This window comes from Brienomyrus brachyistius, unplaced genomic scaffold (genome assembly GCF_023856365.1).
Source record: "Brienomyrus brachyistius isolate T26 unplaced genomic scaffold, BBRACH_0.4 scaffold175, whole genome shotgun sequence".
Taxonomy (NCBI): Eukaryota; Metazoa; Chordata; class Actinopteri; order Osteoglossiformes; family Mormyridae; genus Brienomyrus; species Brienomyrus brachyistius.
In genome coordinates, this window is record NW_026042450.1 from 142273 (window position 1) to 162499 (window position 20227).

The 20227-nt window shown below is 41.8% G+C and overlaps 1 protein-coding gene and 1 long non-coding RNA gene across 3 annotated transcripts; both read left to right on the forward strand.

Moving 5' to 3' along the window:
- The first annotated feature begins 5675 nt into the window (after nt 1-5675).
- On the forward strand, nt 5676-19978 carry LOC125728157 (uncharacterized). Of its 2 annotated transcripts, none has more exons than XR_007388942.1 (3): nt 5676-5763; nt 7450-7503; nt 19856-19978. It is a non-coding gene; the product is annotated as an uncharacterized LOC125728157 (long non-coding RNA). The 2 variants fall into 2 exon arrangements; XR_007388943.1 differs by lacking the exon at nt 19856-19978 and adding an exon at nt 8906-8981.
- On the forward strand, nt 11019-13523 carry LOC125728156 (uncharacterized). The gene is made up of 2 exons (XM_049005230.1): nt 11019-11127; nt 12650-13523. Exons 1-2 carry the CDS (start codon nt 11120-11122, stop codon nt 13413-13415), a joined length of 774 nt encoding a protein of 257 aa, XP_048861187.1. The 5' UTR covers nt 11019-11119; the 3' UTR covers nt 13416-13523.
- Nucleotides 19979-20227: the final 249 nt, after the last annotated feature.

Below are 20227 nucleotides of genomic sequence, written 5' to 3' on the forward strand. Positions count from 1 at the left end.
AGGATCCTTATGGAGAATCTCTATTAATCCATTTAAAACCTAAAACTGGCTAGATCAAAAGTGTTTGGGCAGTTTGCAAATCCTAAAGATTATTTACAAGGTAATAAAACGGTTATATAAATGTGAATACGTGTGTAGACTTGTCTCGAAATGAAAATCTCACGCCAACCAGCTGACCAAAGTTGGCAACCCTGCGTAAGTCGGCCCTTTATTTTATATGCAAACATGATCATATGCAGGGGGCACATAACTGGTATGAAAGTACTTATTCGCCGTTTAAACCGATATGCGCGGTAATGTCTTGTAGCAGCGCAAATACGTGTTTATTTTATGTACATTCGCAATGTTATGACAAGAAATCATTGTGCATTGTAGCCTTCATGCCGCAGACGAAGTACAAATTAGCCACATAAATGTTAAGATGCAGGGTAATTTCTTTTCATAACAGCGTGAATGCACATAAAATAAATGGTACGCATTTGCGCTGCTACAACAAGGAGTTGCCGCGAGTGTACAGGGAATGCGTACTTGCGCACCATGCAGTTATGTGATCCTGATCATATGTATAGTATATTGTACAATAAATGCTATGACATTTAAGTTGTATTGTTGGATCTTTTTTAATCATAATTTTCTTCGTTCATTCCTGCCGACAGTTGGGGCAGAGACTGTCATATGCTCTGGGTAACACAGCCAGACGCGGCCTAACAGTAAAACATTTAGAAATGTGACAAAAGGTCTTCTGTTTGTCCATTTATTCCTACATAGAGTTTTAATCCCGTTTACATGAAAAGCTGTACTTTTTGTGTCCCTGACAATTCCAAATTTCTTTTTGCAGCAAACTGACAAAAAGAATAAGTCCAGGATACTGGAAAATACTTGAAAAACATGGTAAAGTGGATTTCAGCATTTTCTGTCGTCACATTTGTATTAGAATTGTAACAAATGTCTTCGTTAGTACTATATTGTATTTCGCAGGATGTTCCTTGACAGATTGGTTCTGTGGACTGTGGTGCGTTCATGTTGATTGTTGTCACGTCACGGATCGGGGAAGCAGGAGCAGGAAGACGGAGAATCGGGAAACAAAGGATTTATTGGGGAAACCAGCTAGGAACAAGGGGCAATAGAAGTAGCGACTTAAATGACATGATTGGGGAAACATATTTTGAAGCGGAGTTAAATACATAGGACTAATGAAAACAACTGGAAACAGCGAATGACATCGGGATTCCACACGAGGTTAACGAGGGGGCGTGGCACACGGGAGGAGCGGACAAGCGGCGCATGACAATTGTAAGAGAGACCACCTTGAATTGTTGGAGGTAACACTTGTGATACAGAGAATGTATTGAAGTGTTTTTCCCCTCCCTTTTATCAGTATGCACTGTGCATGGCCTTGGTGTGTCTTGAGTATTACAAAATGCACCATGAACTGTCTATATTATATTTTTCTTTTAAGTCATAATATGTGAATTTGATCTGTTGTTTTTCAGTGAGTTGCAGGGATTTGACAAAAACATCCTTTTAGAAATGCGTGAGGAAGTAAGTTCTTTTCTTTTTGACAAGTAGTGTATCTGTCAGGTTTGTGACACAACAGAGAAATTAAATATTTTATTTCACTCCTCAGGGTCAAGACTCTGGTCTCCAGCTCACCGCTCTCTCTTACATTTCCATGGCCATTTTGTCCGATAGTATTATTGGATTTTTCTATGCTATATATATATTTTTTATGTTTAGTTATTCTGTGCTCCATAATTATAAATAATAGTTTATTTTCCTTGTGACGTGTCTGTGCTTAATAGTATTAAATAAGAGTTTAAACAACTACAGTTTCCTCAGTAATGTATTTCATGAACTGATACTTCCCCAACAAAACCCATGCATGCATTCAAGTCTCTGTCATGGTTTGTACATAATATTTGCAGCAACCATTATGAAATTTTTGCAGAATATGTACTACAAGCCTCTCCAGTTGCAGCCACACCCATATCCAAACTCGCATATAAGGTATATTTGTATATGTGTGTTTCCAAGGTACCAACATTCCTACAGAACCATGTTACATAATATATCCAAATATAGGGAATTTCAGCATGAGCCCTGATGCATTATGCATACTGCTTTCAAATCTGTGATCAAAGCACTGACTGCAAAAACATGGAGACCATTACGTCTCTAAAAGGTGAAAACTCTACATGTCAAGCGCCCCCTACTGGCTAGCTGCAGTACCATTATTAGCACCACCCATCCCCATGTGTTTCAGTGGTAAGAGGCGATTTTCCACATCAATTTCATGTCTTTCCATCCACATAATGACAAACCATTTCTTCTCAATGTATTATTAGCTATGTAATTAATGTAATCTGAAAATGAACGTCACTAATATTATTATTACAATTAATTTGCATATTTTCAAAATCTATACTTTTCTTCAAAACAAAGTGCAGCTTCTATCCCAAGCACAATCCATATTATTACTTAAAAGCTTATTGACCCCCTGATTCTGGTATCAGTTACTTTTCAGTATTTTCAAGTAAACATTATCTGTGCTGTATTTGTATGATGAAACCAATCCTTGAGTCCAATATAAAATAACTGAAATAAACACACAGTCATTCAAACTTCTGCATTTTTTAATTTTGTTTTGTCTTTCAATAAAAGCTGAAAAGGCTAAAAAGTAAATGCTGGTGTTATCAAAAACTATGTCATATAACTATATTCCAGATTTATTACAGCCAAACACATCTCGGAGCTCCGAGGAACCTCCTTCTCCTTACATTTGGGGAAGATGGTGGCGCAGGAGGTAGTGCTATCGTTTAGCAACCAGAGAGTTGCAGGTTCGAGCCCTGGTTTCTCGTGACCCCATCAAAGTGTCCTTGAGCAAGACACTGAACCCCAAATTGCTCCTGGCATGCAGGTTGGCGCCTTGCATGGCAGCCTCCGCCACCGGTGTGTGGATGGGTGAATGTGAGGCATGAATTGTAAGGTGCTTTCAGTTCTCATAAAAGTAGAAAAGCACATTTATCATGTGTGTTTTGGATTTGGATTGTATTGGTGTGTAGTCAGTCGCTCATGTACATGCTCAATCGCAGTAACATTTTCACAGGAATTTGGGAGGTTGAAGTGCTAATTCCATGGGGGTGTATTCAGTGGGAAAGGTGTGTATGTAGGGCATGTCCCCCCCCCCCCCTTTGTGGTGTTAGATATTCTGTTTCCCCCCCTGTGTGTTAAGTAGTGGGTTGCTCTTGCATGTTTAATAAAAGATTGTACTACACTGCTTGTCCTGGCATATTGCCTGTGGTTTGGGGGGAGGTTAATCTGTGTGTGTGACCTTGAGTGACGCGACATGTGTGCTACAGTATACATCCAGTATGTAACTGTATAAAGTAAAACTGTGTAATATTAAATGCAAATGGATACTGTAATATGAAGCATTGCAGTAAGAGGACAATATTACAGTACAGGGCACATTGTTGGATTACATACCTGCTGGCTCTATGAAATGTTTGAATGGTTGAGGACATGGTTGTTCTCCCATCATTCGGCCGACCAGCCTCAGCCATTGTAAGGCCATGATTGAGGACCTAAATATATATATACAGTACTGTGCAAAAGTCTTAGGCAGGCAAAGAAAATGATGTTTAGATTATCCTCGTGTTGGTATAAAACTATGATATGATGCCTGTCAAAGTGTGTCAGCTTCGCCATTTCAGAACCTCTGCTAAAATCATCCTAGTATTTGCAGCGACCGTCCAGTGCAGCCATGTGTTTTTTGACTTGGCCACTAGCAGACCTCATACAGCTAGTCAATCTGTCACTGACTTTTTAAACCAATATATTTATATATTTAATTGAGCTATTTGTGAAATTTAACAAAATCATGGAACGGCTGAGGTGCCCCTGAGGAGAAGTTTGGGAACTGAAGCGGTGTTCATCTAGCCATCCAACTAGATATCAGTAACTTTTTAGAAAACAGAAGAAATTATTACTAGTTTTTATTGTGTTACTCTTAATTTGCACACGTTCTAATGTTAAATTGTATTTTTTGTTCTAAGCCAAAGTACACTTGCTACCCAGATAAACAGCTTTAAACATTTCTTTGGACTGCCTAAGACTTTTGCACAGTACTGTACTGTATATGGTAATGCTAAATTGATAACTCCTATCAGTGTTGTGTTTTTGGGAAATATGCTAAATTTGCTGATGCAGTCTTCTCAGTTGCCCCTTTGTCCGCCTTACTTACTGTTGCTATGCCTGCTATGTGCTCACTCTGCGTGCCTTAATTATATTATGGGGTTTTATTATTAATTTATTCATAATCATTGTTATTTTTTCAACCTCTGTGTGGCCATAATATTTTGGGTTTTATAGTTACAGTCATGTGAATTAATCTATTTTCTCTGTTTTACCATGAAGTATAAGGTGTGACAGGGGATGATTTTGTGGACATTGGAGAGCAAGATGTTTACCTTTTGTTCCCCAAAAACCTCAGACTGAGGAAATCCCTAATTTACATTTTAAAACTAAAGGCAAGTAAACTGTCTGTTTGATAGCAAGCTCTGTGTTTTTTGTGGTTTCACAGACATACTGCTGTCAGGTCATGGTTACAGAATATATCATATTTAGTTTCATGATCTTTCCCTCAATCAGTCTGGAGTGGAAGCAGAAGACTTCCTAAAAAATAAGCAGGGAAGTCAGCGGCAACACCTGAACAAAAGAGATTCAGTGTAAGTATCACACAGTCCTGGAAATAGAAACTAAAGTGGACAGAGCTGTTAAAACACAGACAGCGCAGGTGGAAGTAGAATCAGCAGAATAAGTGGTTCTCACATCAGAAATACTGCTACCATTCATTCTGCTCATTCTATGTCCACCTGCACTCCTCTGTATTCTAACGTTTTTGGTACAAAACTGATATCTTTCTTTTTTCTACACGTCTCCACCAGGCTGTTGTAAGATCATCCCTGGGTGCATCAAAAATGTGTACCACTGCCTGCAAGGGAGCGGAAATTGACTGGAACCCTGTCATAAGCAAAATCTGTACCTCATATAATTGTTTAAAATCAATATTTCTAATCAAATAGTTTAATTTCTCTATTTTACTTTTTTACCACTTAAAGCACAATGAGGGCTTAAAATTTCTATTCACAAGGTAAAACACCAAATAAAGTGTTTTAACAGAATATTTAATGTAATTTCAAGGTCACGGCAGAGTTGCCCTGCAGCCTCGTCGGCAAAGAGCAGGAAATTCTGAAAAAAACCCTTAAAAATGCTCCGAAACAGGAGGGAGGACCTCCGAAGGTCAGGAAAGGTAATACATACGGTACATAGGGAACCTGCAAGCAAGTTAAAATTATTCAGTCCCTTACAATCAAATTAAATCATGAATGTAATGTCCGGAATACAGACCTAGTCAGCCAAGGCTGAATAATGTTCCTGTTCATGTTCTGCTTCACTTTCCTGGCTTCTCATGTCGTGGCAAAACTTCATTTCTATTGATTCCATTGTCTAGAAGAGAGAAGGACTTCAGCTTCACTCCAACGGTATGTAGCTTTTCTGTATTTATACCTTATCATTGTGTAATATATATAGTAATACGTTTCATAATTTAGCTTCTAAAATATTGTGCAATCACCAGCCCAATTGATATTTTTGCCATCTTAATCCTCTCAGGATCAGTACAGTATATTTGCAAACATATTTTATGTCTTTACAGACATGTAAGACTGCTGAAAAAAGGTTGGAGAACAGTGGCTCTTGGAGGTAAAATGTGTTTTTACATTTTCCCAGTCCTGCTGCATGATTCACTGTACTGCAGTGTCAGGTTTCCCATTGCTCAGCACACCTCATTTGGCTAAAGAACTTGATGATGTTACGATGATCAGTGTGTTGGCCAGTGAAACTGACAATGTGCTGAACTTTGGGAAATTTTGAAATTTATTATGAACACAGTATATTAATCTGCACAATGTAGCAAAATAGTCTGAAATGTAACTGAGATACAGAGGTTATACACTGATCAGCCATAACATGTGAAGCGAATAATATTGATTATTTGGTTACAGTGGCATCTGGCTGTGGGGGGGTTATACAGGTCCTTCTCAAAACATTAGCATATTGTGAAAAAGTTCATTATTTTCTGTAATGTACTGATAAACATTAGACTTTCATATATTTTAGATTCATTACACACAACTGAAGTAGTTCAAGCCTTTTATTGTTTTAATATTGATGATTTTGGCATACAGCTCATGAAAACCCAAAATCTCAAAAAATTTGCATATTTCATCCGACCAATAAAAGAAAAGTGTTTTTAGTACCAAAAAAGTCAACCTTCAAATAATTATGTTCAGTTATGCACTCAATACTTGGTCGGGAATCCTTTTGCAGAAATGACTGCTTCAATGCGGCGTGGCATGGAGGCAATCAGCCTGTGGCACTGCTGAGGTGTTATGGAGGCCCAGGATGCTACGATTGCGGCCTTAAGCTCATCCAGAGTGTTGGGTCTTGCGTCTCTCAACTTTCTCTTCACAATATCCCACAGATTCTCTATGGGGTTCAGGTCAGGAGAGTTGGCAGGCCAATTGAGCACAGTAATACCATGGTCAGTAAACCATTTACCAGTGGTTTTGGCACTGTGAGCAGGTGCCAGGTCGTGCTGAAAAATGAAATCTTCATCTCCATAAAGCTTTTCAGCAGATGGAAGCATGAAGTGCTCCAAAATTTTGATTTCCGAATGACAGAAGCGCCTGACCCGGGCTACAGAGAAGCAGCACTGGACTGTTGCTCAGTGGTCCAAAGTACTTTTTTCGGATGAAAGCAAATTTTGCATGTCATTCGGAAATCAAGTACCCACAGTCAGTGATGATCTGGGGTGCCATGTCAGCTGCTGGTGTTGGTCCACTGTGTTTTATCAAGGGCAGGGTCAATGCAGCTAGCTATCAGGAGATTTTGGAGCACTTTTTCATGAGCTGTTTGCCGAAATCATCATTATTAAAACAATAAAAGGCTTGAACTACTTCAGTTGTGTGTAATGAATCTAAAATATATGAAAGTCTAATGTTTATCAGTACATTACAGAAAATAATGAACTTTTTCACAATATGCTAATTTTTTGAGAAGGACCTGTGCAGTATATAATGTTATATATCAGGCTTCCCCAATTCCAGTCCTGGAGAACCAGTTTGCAAGGACCTGTCAAATACACCTACTAAACCTGGCAATTGGCTGGTGAGCTGAATAAGGTGTTTGAGTATTAAAATCTGGGTGCAGACTAGGCCTGCAGGACTGGAACTGGGGAATCGTGGGGAATTGAAAGTTACCATCACCAAAAATAACTTTTATTTTAAAGTTTCATGATGAAATTAATTTGCTCATCAGGATGTTCTGTTTGGCAAAGTATTCCAGTACTTGGGTTTTAAATTATCCATCGTAAATCTTTGTCACCAGATGCACAGTAATCATCCCGCTAAAGCAGAACTACACTGTCATCGTATTAAAGGGGTGAGTGTGCACACAGCATCGGTTACTTCAGCATCCACAGTGTCATTCTCCCAAGTTACTATACAGCAATTAACAATCACTGACAGCCGCTAGTAATTAAATGCCTAATAACCATCATGTAGTGATTGAAAGTGATTCAGTCTCAGCCATGGCAAATGTAATCTTATGCATAGCTATTTAACAACAATAGTATTCCCAGATTGAGGTGAGTACGAGGACAATCTTTTCATAGCTATTTCCTAGCATGGAGTATGGCGTAAGAGGCAAGTTTATGCATGCAGACAATTGCATATTTCAACTGATATGGGAATGCCACTTTGGGGCCAATGACATGCTGACCTCAGTAAAATTCCAGAAGATATTTTTCAGCCTGGATACTTCTCTCCCGTGTAGTAGTTCTCCGCTTTACAGCAACAAGAACTTAACATACATGATGGTACATAAATGTGATCTGCTGATTTCAGATCTGTAAGCATAAATTACCTTTGTTGTATTCCCTGGCCTTCAGGCTAATTGGAGTTGCTAAATTGCCCGTAGGAGTGCATGTGTGCATGAATGGTGTGTGAGTGTGCCCTGTGATGGGCTGGCCCCCCATCCTGGGTTGTTCCCAGCCTCGTGCCCATTGCTTCCGGGATAGGCTCCGGACCCCCCGCGACCCAGTAGGATAAGCGGTTTAGAAAATGGATGGATGGATGGTATTCCCTGGCCTTCAGGGAATACTTTTGGTTTCAGCACTGTTCCCCTGTCGCTGCAGATACTTTGGCATGCAAGCCAATAACTCAAAAACCATTCGACGAATCCTTTTCAAACTTTGTACAGGTATTGGTGAGGAACTAGAACTGATTTAATTTTGTAACAGTACCAAAATGCAAGCAGCGCCACATAGTGATAATGAAAAAAGCAGCAGTTTTGATGCTTGACCCTGCTAAGACCATAATTCAATAACCGTTTGATGGCTCTTTTTCAGTCTTTGCAGAGGCATTATAGGGGGCTGGAATGGAACTGATAAAATTTTGAGACAGCTCGCCAGCAAATATGAAATATGGCTCTCAGGAAATATGAAAGAGCTTTGTGCGTGGAGATGTGATCTTTCCACATGATTTCAAGTGAAAACATGAAAAGTCATCTTTAAAACGAAGGCTTTCGCTATTGCAAATGTCACACTATTTGGCCTGAAGTACTACACTCTTACTTAATTTATTAATTAACCAGAAAGTATTAGTTATATACTGATCCCACGTTCGTTCATTCTTAATCATAACAGTTACTGTATTTGTTCATCATTTGTACTTGAGTAGTTACTGAGTTATTACTGAGTAATGTATATTTGAATAATATAAAATATAACAATACATGTGCTATAAATCAACAAACCATTGTCCTTTCCTTTTATCCACTGCAGGGCTGCAGGAAGCAGCATACAGAGGAAATGCCTTGGGCGGGATGGTAGCCCGGATCAGGGCTCACATACTGGCTCACATGTGAGCAATGAAGAAGTAGCACTTCATGTGTACAGGAGAAAAACAGCAACCAGAGGAATCCTATGCAATCTCAGTGAGAATAAACTCCCCAGACCCAGGACTGGGGCAGGAATTGCAGGATTCTCCTCTAGCATTTATTTTGGCATACTGTATTTATTGCTATTATCCTTGGTACATGTTTATATTTGCCAATAATTGAAATTGAAATAAACATGATTATTATTCATCCATCCTCATACCGCATATCCTGGAGACGAGGGCCTGGAGCTTATCCCAGGTAGCATAGGACACAATGGTATACTTTTGGATGGGATGCCAGTCCATTGCAGGGAATGCACTCACTCACACACTGTGGGCAATTTAGAGATGATAGTCTATTATTATTAGGATACCTATAGTTTTTAGTAGTTTTCATTATTATTATGCTTTTTGCCATGGGAGTCTATGGCAGCCCATAGAGCTGATTGGCAACTTTTTTGAAATTTGGCACATCGATAGAGGTCAGTTCCAACTATTCATACCAAATTTGGGTTCAATCCATCCATCACTCTAGCGCCACCCTCAGGCCAAATTTCAAGAAATGTTTTTGCCTTATTCTCTTTCTTATCATTGTATGATTATGCTATTTACTTTTAAGTATTAGCATTACCTGTCTTGGTGACATCCCATAATACAGCTCTGATGACCTGATCACATATAAAACACGTCCCACGCAGCACATTATGCTTTATTATCTATTTATTATTCAAACATCAAACTTTGATGACGTCAATGTATATCCCTGACATAAATCACTGATGTGAAGCTATGGACATCATACTTAACTAGCTGACGTTTTAGTATTTTATATAGCATGATGGGTGCAGGTCTAACTTAGTGTATAACTTAGTTTCGGCAGTGGTTTTGCTATATAGAGTCCATCGTCATGATCCCATAGTTAGCGGAAGCGAAAATAGTGTAATTAGTACAAGTACTAAAGAAATGTAATGTAATACCGAACAGCTTTCAAAAATGCGGTACTGCAATACCTTTTTGGCACCGGTATCCCGCGCAGCATCAGTCTGCCTGAGATATTTGATAAAGTGTGGATCTTCCTATACGTGCAGCACGAATAAATAAAAACCTCTGCTTTGTATACTTGACAAATCTGTGTGTGTCATCATACTCAAAACCGCCCCAAATAAGCCACGAAATTAACCATGAATTCTACCCTACTGTGGTACACAGCTTTGCTTCTTATGTTTCTTTCACACAAAAAGTTGCAGGTTGATGACAAAACGTGCTCGCGTCCTGACCAGTAAGTGCAACAGGGGGGCAGAACTGGGAAGGGGGGCAGGATGCGATCGTGCTCGGTTGCCGTATAAGGCAGCCGGGCCCAGTGTGGTACGCGCTTAGTCTAATTACAGGTTCTTGTGGGAAGCTTGTGTGACGTATAACCTTGTTCATGTCAGGTTTTGGACTGGTTGCGAGCGCGATCGCACCGGCAGGAAACAGGCAGGCAGAACACGGGGAAACTGGGATTTATTAGCACTAAAACGGGACGAAGCACGAACATCGACTAACTAACATCAATGACGGACCAGGAAAGAAAGCAAGACATGGACTGAAATAGACAGGACTGGGCGAAAATAATCGGACACAGCTGGGTATAATGGGGAAGCACACGTGGATAATCAGGGGGGCATGGCACACATGAGGATCGTACGAGCTGGGCGTGACAGTTCGACATACTGATCGCTATGTATCGCGATACAACAGTTTGCAATGTTACCAAAGTGTCATTTTATAATTCCCATATTAAATAAGTTACCGTGCATAGTGCTTTGGGGAGAGACAGACTCCAAGAGTGCAGTTCATTTCACGTGTCTTTAAGTCATTGTCTGATATTATCCAGAGCTGAATGTGTGATTCATGCTTACTACTATATTCTTGCTTTGCAGTTCTTACACAATTTTTTTTCTTATTTACTTCTAAAAGTAAATAAAAAACTTATAAAACTGCCATTATTATATAAGAACTATACGTATTATGATGTTATTATTTAGTTATGTTGTTGCTTGGTTACATTTGATGCCTCCGCACGTGGGAAGCTACCGGTTTGAAAGACGCGGCTTCACTTGCTTTTCTGCACCAAGATGGCAAGGTACGTTGCATTTCTGCTCCCATTTTATCGTATAACTTATCTTATTATTTAGTATCTGTCTTTGTATGTACAGTGGTACCTCGACCCACGAACAGTCCTGATCACGAATAAATCGGGTTACGAACCAGATGTTCCAAAATGTTTTGTACCGGTTGTCGAACCGTGTTTCGGACACACAAACGTCCCGAAAAGGGTCCAATGAAAGCTCCCCAAAGAACCACCCGAAACGCGAAGAAATGTCCAGTATAATAATAAAAAAAATATATATTTTCGAAATTACTGCATTTGACTGTTACTTAGTCTTTTAATGTTGATTGTTTAGTTTTTTGGGGGGATGTTTTGTGGTTCTTTTCCGTGTTTTTGGCGTCTTTCGAGCGACCAGCGTATGCTCAGTTTTAATGTTTTATTTAATTTAGCATTTGTTAGCATGTAAATGTATGCTCTCAGTTGTATGTGCACAGTCTGTCATAATTTGATTGTACGGTAGGGGGCGTTGAGTTGTACTGCGCGTGCTCGAAGTGTATATATGTATGTATAGAGTGACCTAAAGAGAAAGACGGCGATATGTCATAGTTCATGGTGAATAACTTGTTGTGTGAACTTATTTTTCCATTTATAAATCCTCTATTATTGTTAGTCTTCTCCCGATTTTCTTACCGCTGCACCGACAGTTTGACGTGCCAACAGCATTATTTGTTACAAGTAAGGTTATTTTAATTTAAGTCTATATTCTTGGTCGCGTTCTCCCCATGTCGTCGTGGGGTTTACTCCGGGTACTTGCTAAATTGCCCGTAGGAGTGCATGTGTGAGTGAATGGTGTGTGAGTGTGCCCTGCAATGGGCTGGCCCCCCCATCCTCGATTTTTCCCTGCCTCGTGCCCATTGCTTCCGGGATAGGCAACCCAGTAGGATAAGCGGTTTGGAAAATGGATGGATGGATTCTTGGTCACAGAAAAGTTTTAAAAATTGAAGAAAATGCAGCGTTTCTGAGGTTTAAACATATTGAACATAATACATATTTACATTATTTGAAATGGGAGAAATTGATTGAGGTCACGCACTTTTCAGGTGAGGAACTAAGTTCGTGAGCCGAGGTATGACTGTATATTGAAATATGTTTGTGTAAAATTCAGTATATTGTTTGGATTATATTTAAATTTTATGTGCAGGTTAGTTAGTGTCATATGCAGGGTTGCCAACCCTCACTCAAGATGTCTTGTAGTCAGTCTGTTTTGTTCCATTATAAACCTAAAATTAGCTCCATCAAAAGTGTTGGGGTAGTCTGCAAACCCTCCAGACTATTTACAAGGCAGTAAGACTGTTACACATATGGAGATGAATGTGCAGACTTGTCTGGAATTGAGAATCTCACGCCAGCCAGCTGACCAAAGATAGCAGCTCTGCCTGTGCAGTAATGCAGTTGTTGATTGGGAAGGTGTGGGTCAGTGCAGAAGTGTAGTCCACATGTCAGGAGTGACTGACAGCTCCAATGCATTGCCTGTATGTTGTTTTTCCTCATTCAGAATCAGACGAATGGAGAAAGCTGTTTGCTGGAGCGACGACAGATACTGGGCAACTTGGGACAAGTGGGGAGAGGTGATTGACTGGGGAGATGAGAAAGAGCTGTGCTCCCCAGCAGAATCACCTTCTGACCAGGCTGACAGTTCCACTGAGTCACATTCCCGAAGGCGAATTGCCAAGGCAGTTAGCTGGACGGATGATGCTTATTGGGCAGCCTGGGACAAGTGGGAAGAGATCATCTGCTGGGGTGATGAAGAGGAGTGCTCCCAAGTAACTCCACCCACTAGCCAGCTTGGGAGGGATAAGGGGATAGATGTACATGGGTTGGAGGCTTTTGTGATAAATAACAGGACAATCTCCATAAAGCCTGTAGACAACCATCAAGACAGTCTGAAGATAGGAGCTGTGCTGGTAGACCTCTGCCAGTTTGATCTCGAATATTTAGATCAAAGTAAATTTAATTTCGAAATTGTACAAGTACAAATTGGAGAAGTTGAAGTGGAGGAGACTAGAGAAAAGTCTTTTGAAAAAGCATTTGAACTGGAAATTGTGGATGTGGCAGTAGAAGTTGTAAACAGTGAATTCCAGCTGAATGCTATAAATTTGGATATTGTTGAAACTAAGGTGGACAAATTATTATTGGAAGAACTGATCGTTGGCGATTTAGAAGCAGGCAATGTGAAGGTGTCAGTATCAAATGGCAATGTGGTGAAGGTACCCTTAAGGTACCCTTCACCACAGAGGAACAGAAGGACCAGGCAACCTTAGACCATACTCTCTGGTGGTTGACTCGTGGCAACTGGACTTGTCTCTGAAAGTTAGAAACGTTTCGCTGCTCATCCAAGCAGCTTCTTCAGCCTGAGGGAGGTAGTAAGTGTCCACATGTTTATCCTCCTGGGTAAGTAGTATAAGGGGGCTCGTTGAGTGAAACAAAGTGGGGGGGGGAGTTGCGGGTAGATGTAACCAGTCCCTCCTACTCCGATAGAGTGGGTCGTTAAGGGTGGTCCACCTGGTGGAGGTGTGAATTGGGTCTGTTTTTTTCCTGGGAATTATTTTTGTTTTGGCAAATGATGAGAGGGCCGCAGGTTAAATTGGAGACAGGTTGTGCCTAATGCCTCTACCTCTGTTGATTGAGGGGTTGTGCATTTGCACATGCAAAGCTGCTTGGACGAGCGGTGAAACGTTTCTACCTTTCAGAGAGGTACAATGTCTTTGGATGTCTTTTGTCTTGTGCAGTCTGGGAGTTGACTGAATGCTGGGGCGGGGGTAGCTTTTCCTTTGTAGTGGGGTCCGGTGGGGCGCCTTGGGCTCTGTGGGGCCCGGTGGTGCTGCTGCTTTGGGCCCCGGTCTGGATGGGCCTGGGCCCCCCTCCCTGGATGGATTTCGGGGAACGGGGAGTGCCTATGGGGGTCAGCGGGGGAGCTGGCTCCGGGGGGGGAGGTATTTTGCCCCCCCCCCATTCCTTTCCTCCCCATCCCTAAATGCTTCCCTCCTCCCGCTCCATCACACCACCACACATGTAGGGCTTTGAGGTGTAGGTGCGTTGCTGGGATGCAGGGTAGGTATTCCTCCTCTGTCCCCTCGCGACCACCTGTACCTCATTCATACACTACAACGTAGACACTCTCATTACTTACTCTCTCATGACACATACATTTAGGGCGTTGGGGATGGGCACACAGAATGGCATCCAGAGGGCGGTCTGTTCATTCAGCCTTACCTCTGGTGCCAGGGCCCACATCTCAATTTTAATCACACACAGACATTGAGGGCTCTGGGGAGAGGCCGAGCTAACACCAGCTGTTGGTCGGCAGGGGGTGGTTAGTGCCATGCCCTTCACCTGTTTTAAAAGCACTTTAGAACAACATTCACCAACACCACATCTGAGCGGGCGAAGGGGGGCATGGGGTCTTTTCACACCCCCGTTCCCTGTTCGCCATTTGGGGCTGAGAGGAACAGCTGGTCGGGGTCTGGGCTGGTGGGCTTCTCGGCTACTGCGGGGTCCGGGGTGATCTTCTGGTCTCCTCGCCAGAGGAAAAATAGGGGTCCACATAGAGTATACATGGGGAGTGAGAGTATGTGTACAGCGTTCATTTCTGTGTGTCTAAATGTTGGGTGAATGTGTAAATATTTGTTTATGTCTGCATGAGGGTGGGAACGTATGCTTGTATATGTGTGTGCCTGTTTGTCTATACACACGTGTCAGGTTGGGTCCTAGACTCCACCTGAAATAACATCTCGGGCACAATAAAGTGGTCCTCCGCAGAGGGGGGGTGGTGGAGGGAAAAAAAAAAAAAAAAGCTTGTGACCCACCGACCGATTTCTTATTTGATTACTGTTGTTCCTTGTCTTGTTTTTGACCCCTCGTGGTCTGCTTTTGTTTTTATTAGTGTCTCTAGTGTTTTTCCCCTTTCCTCCTTTGAATCCCTGAGTGAGTCGTCCACTCTCTGTTTCTGCTTGCTCCATGACACGCTGTCGCTCTCAATCCGCCCTGGACCTGTGACAGTATTTCTGTTTTTGCTTTTGTTTGGACGTACTGAGTTTAGGATACCTAGCTTAGAAGGAATAGTTTAGCCTGTCATGTGTAACGTTGTTAAATGCGCTGATATCAGTGTTATGTCACAGTACCAGAAACTTAAAATGGTACATTTTGTTTTCTTTTTGTTTTCTTGCAATTACTACATACAAATGTTTAATGTTTTGCTGGCATCTAATTAGAAAATAAATGCATTTATGCTTTAAATGATCTTTTTGTTGTCTTCAATCATTTCAACAGGTGAAAATGACCTGAAATCAATGAGTTTGAACACTGGACACTACATTCCGTGTTTGTGTATAAAGTCATGTTTAGCGTACATGCGAGTTCATTCGTATCCTTTTCCCCAGAGACAAAAAGTAGGCTAGGCTAATGGGGAAAAAAACACACAAATATATATAGACCTAATGCCAGTGTATTATTCATGAGGTTTTGTAATATCTGAGACCAAATTAAACTTAATCTGTGTATTTAATGGATTTATGTGCTATTGCTACTGGTTTAATTGGTAAATAGGCCTTTTTCCAAGCAATTGAATATTTAAATGGGAATGTTTTACGTTATTGATTTAGCTTTAATCATGAAGTACCAAGCCTGATATCAATCCATGTCTAATGTGACATATTCAGGACATGCAAAGTCTATACACATAGGCACAGACTATGGCTGGGATTCGTGTGGCCTACCCTGCAGATGGGAGGCCAACACTGCATGGTATATATTCTTTAAATTTATTTAATATTAGTTACATAATTACTCATATAGACCATGTTAATACTTAATAGTGCATGTAAAGAAAATTATACTCTCATATACTATACTGTGTGAAGTGTATGTAAGTATGGAATATCCATCCATTGGCTGTAGCACTTATCCTATTCAAGGTCAAAGCCAGAAGCTATGGATGCAAGACTGGGACAACAGGAGCTGACCCTGACAGGAAGCTCATCTCATAATGATATTCCCCACACCGTGCTACTTCTTGCAGAGCTTTGCTGGGGTAGGTGGTGTGGCTATCATACCAGCCGGCGACGCATCCAGTTAGGATGCTCTTGATGACACAGTTATAAAGTGTCCTGAGGATAAGGGGACTTGTGCCACACCTTTTAGCTCGTCGGAGGTAGAAGGGCCGCTGCTATGCATTTAAATTTTTCCCAATATGATAAATGTAGCGTGGAAAAAGTAACCATATCAGTTTACATGGGCTTCTACAGGGGGTTAAGTATCCATCCATCCATTTTCTGAAGCCACTTAATTCCAACTGGGGTTGCCTGGGGACTGGAACCTATCCCAAGAACACTGGGCACAAGTGGGAACCAACCCTGGGGAATCACCAACACACCACAGGGTGCACACACAACTACAGCACCAATTTAGACTCACCATTCAACCCCTCTTGAATGCTTTTGGACCGTGGGAGGAAACTACAGCGCCTGGTGAAAACTCAGACAAACAGAGGGAGAGCGTGCAAACTCCACGCAGAAAGGACTTGGGATTGAACACAGGACCTTCTTGCTGTAAGGCAGCAGGGCAAACCACTGCGCCACCATGCTGCCCCCGTGTTAAGTATGATAAGTAATATGACAAATGTCATAGCTCAGCTATAGATATGCATAAAATGTACGGAAAGACGATATAAACATCTGGTTACTGGTCCATAATCATAGTGAGAATATCTTATTGTTATGCAAACGTTAGTGCTTCCTTTGTTTCTGATTTGTGTCTTCAGGATCTCCAGGGCAGCTTGTGGACAAACAGGAGGTGATGCCTATGAAAGGAGACACTGTCAGTATTCAGTGTCACTATACTGACATTTACATTGACATGATGTGGTGTAGGATGGGCAAGGGCTCCTGTGTAGAGAATTCTGGGAGTTTGGATGGGAGGCCTGTGGAGCTCAGTGATGAAAGAGTTTATAAAGTGCTCAGCATCACAATGAGGCGACTGGAGAGGAAGGACACGGGCTGGTACCTGTGTGTGGCAGGACACCTGCAGACACTCCTTCCTATTAAAGTCAATGCACAACCACACACAGCACTGAATGTAAGTAATTAATTAAAATATGTGAGTCGTTTATACTCTATTACAAATAAATAAAGGCTAAATGGATCCCAAATCTTTCCCTCGTGAAGGAAGTTGGCGCATTTTTTTGGGAAGAATCTGTTTGGGGGAGGGGGCGTGCACTGTACTCACTGGGGTATTACCAACAAGCACCAGGGTGAACAAAATACTCAGCTAAAGTCAGAGCAAAGCTAAAAAGAATGAAATTAAGCAGTTTTAGCTGACTTTAGCGGACATTCTTATAATAAACTAATTTCTTACGGGTATTATACTTGATATATGAAGTATGTTAACACCCCTTGGCCTAGATTTGTGATCTTTCATTCCTCTGAATTCTTTGCTCATCCCCATTCAAATTCATCCATTGCCGTTAATTTCCTTATTGGATTTTCTGTCATTCAGAATTTTTCAAAAAACCTACTTATTTTGCACAGGCCAAAAATTTTGTCCAGTCTTCTGCTTTGTAATTTGGCACCCTGACAGAGGCCCATCCAAAATACTGGCTCACCTAATTTGGGTTTAATCCATCCATTCCTGTAGCAAAAGCATCAGGTCAAATTTCAAGATATGTTTCTGCATGTAAATTCTGAATTCTTAAACCTGGGATTATGATCTTTGGTGTGTTTAAAGCCATGGCTTGTCTAACTTCGATTGCACTCATTAATTAAGTCTGTCATATTGTCATTTTGAATTTTTCTGAAAAAAAAGTTTTTTGGAAACCTAGGCTGTTGATCCAATCATCATCAAATTTGGGGTGCATCATCTAGAAGGGATTGTGACCAAAAATTACTAAAAGTCAGATGCTATGGCCACTATCATCCAATGAATTTGATGACAAAGCCACTGAACAGGATGTGTGGCTATATCTCAACAAAACTTTGATTGGTTATAATTGATTTGGTGACTGGACTTGGGGCCCAATTCTGAGGAATAAGAACAAAAATAGTGTCATTCCACCACTAGGTGGTGTTGCAATAAGTAAACATGCCTTGTGGCTAATAACTGTTGAATGGATTGACCTAGGGGGGCGGCATGGTGGTGCAGTGGTCAGCACTGTTGCCTCACACCTCTGGGACCCGGGTTCGAGTCTCCACCTGGGTTACGTGTGTGTGGAGTTTGCATGTTCTCCCCATGTCGTCGTGGGGTTTCCTCCGGGTACTCTGGTTTCCCCCCACAGTCCAAATACATGCTGAGGCTAATTGGACTTGCTAAATTGCCCGTAGGAGTGCATGTGTGCGTGAATGGTATGTGAGTGTGCCCTGTGATGGGCTGGCCCCCATCCTGGGTTGTTCCCAGCCTCGTGCCCATTGATTCCGGGATAGGCTCCGGACCCCCCGCGACCCAGTAGGATAAGCGGTTTGGAAAATGGATGGATGGATGGTATTCCCTGGCCTTCAGGGAATACTTTTGGTTTTAGCACTGTTCCCCTTTCGCTGCAGATACTTTGGCATGCAAGCCAATAACTCAAAAACCGTTCGACGAATCCTTTTCAATCTTTGTACAGGTATTGGTGAGGAACTAGAACTGATTTAATTTTGAAACAGTCCCAAAATGGAAGCAGCGCCACATAGTGATAATGAAAAAAGCAGCAGTTTTGATGCTTGACCCTGCTAAGACCATAATTCAATAACCGTTTGATGGATCTTTTTCAGTCTTTGCAGAGGCATTATAGGGGGCTGGAATGGAACTGATAAAATTTTGAAACAGCTCGCCAGCAAATTTAAGTAGCAGTGATAGTAAGAAAAGAGGGCATCCATCCATCCATTTTCCAAACCGCTTATCCTACTGGGTCGCAGGGGGTCCGGAGCCTATCCTGGAAGCAATGTGCACAAGGCAGGGAACAACCGAGGATGAGGGGCCAGCCCGTCGCAGGGCACACACACACCATTCACTCTCACACACACCCCTACGGGCAATTTAGCAACTCCAGTTAGCCTCAGCATGTTTTTGGACTGTGGGGGGAAACCCCACGACGACATGGGGAGAACATGCAAACTCCACACACATGTGACCCAGGCGGAGACTCGAACCCGGGACCCAGAGGTGTGAGGCAACAGTGCTAACCAGTGCAGCTGTCAGAGTTCGCTGGTTAAAGCGGGTAGTGCGCACAGGCTGACAAACGGACAGGAAGCAGGCAAGCAGGCGGAGTACGGGGAAAACGGGGATTTATTCGGGATCGGGACGGAGCAGACAGCACTAAGACTAACTAACATCAATGACGGACCAGAAACTAAGGCAAGTCATGGACTGAAATAGACGAGACTGGGCGAAAATAAGTGGACACAGCTGGGCAAGATCAGGGAAGCACACGTGGGTAATCAGGGGGCGTGGCACACACGAGGATCGTACGAGCCGGGCATGACAGCACCACCATGCCGCCCCTGAAGTAGTACACTCTTACTTAATTCATTAATTAACCAGAAAGTATTAGTTATATACTGATCCCACGTTCGTTCATTCTTAATCATAACAGTTACTGTATTTGTTCATCATTTGTACTTGAGTAGTTACTGAGTTATTACTGAGTAATGTATACTTGAATAATATAAAATATAACAATACATGTGCTATAAATCAACAAACCATTGTCCTTTCCTTTTATCCACTGCAGGGCTGCAGGAAGCAGCATACAGAGGAAATGCCTTGGGCGGGATGGTAGCCCGGATCAGGGCTCACATACTGGCTCACATGTGGGCAATGAAGAAGTAGCACTTCACGTGTACGGGAGAAAAACAGCAGCCAGAGGAATCCTATGCAATCTCAGTGAGAATAAACTCCCCAGACCTAGGACTGGGGCAGGAATTGCAGGATTCTCCTCTAGCATTTATTTTGGCATACTGTATTTATTGCTATTATCCTTCATACATGTTTATATTTGTCAATAATTGAAATTGAAATAAACATGATTATTATTCATCCATCCTCATACCACATATCCTGGAGACGAGGGCCTGGAGCTTATCCCAGGTAGCATAGGACACAA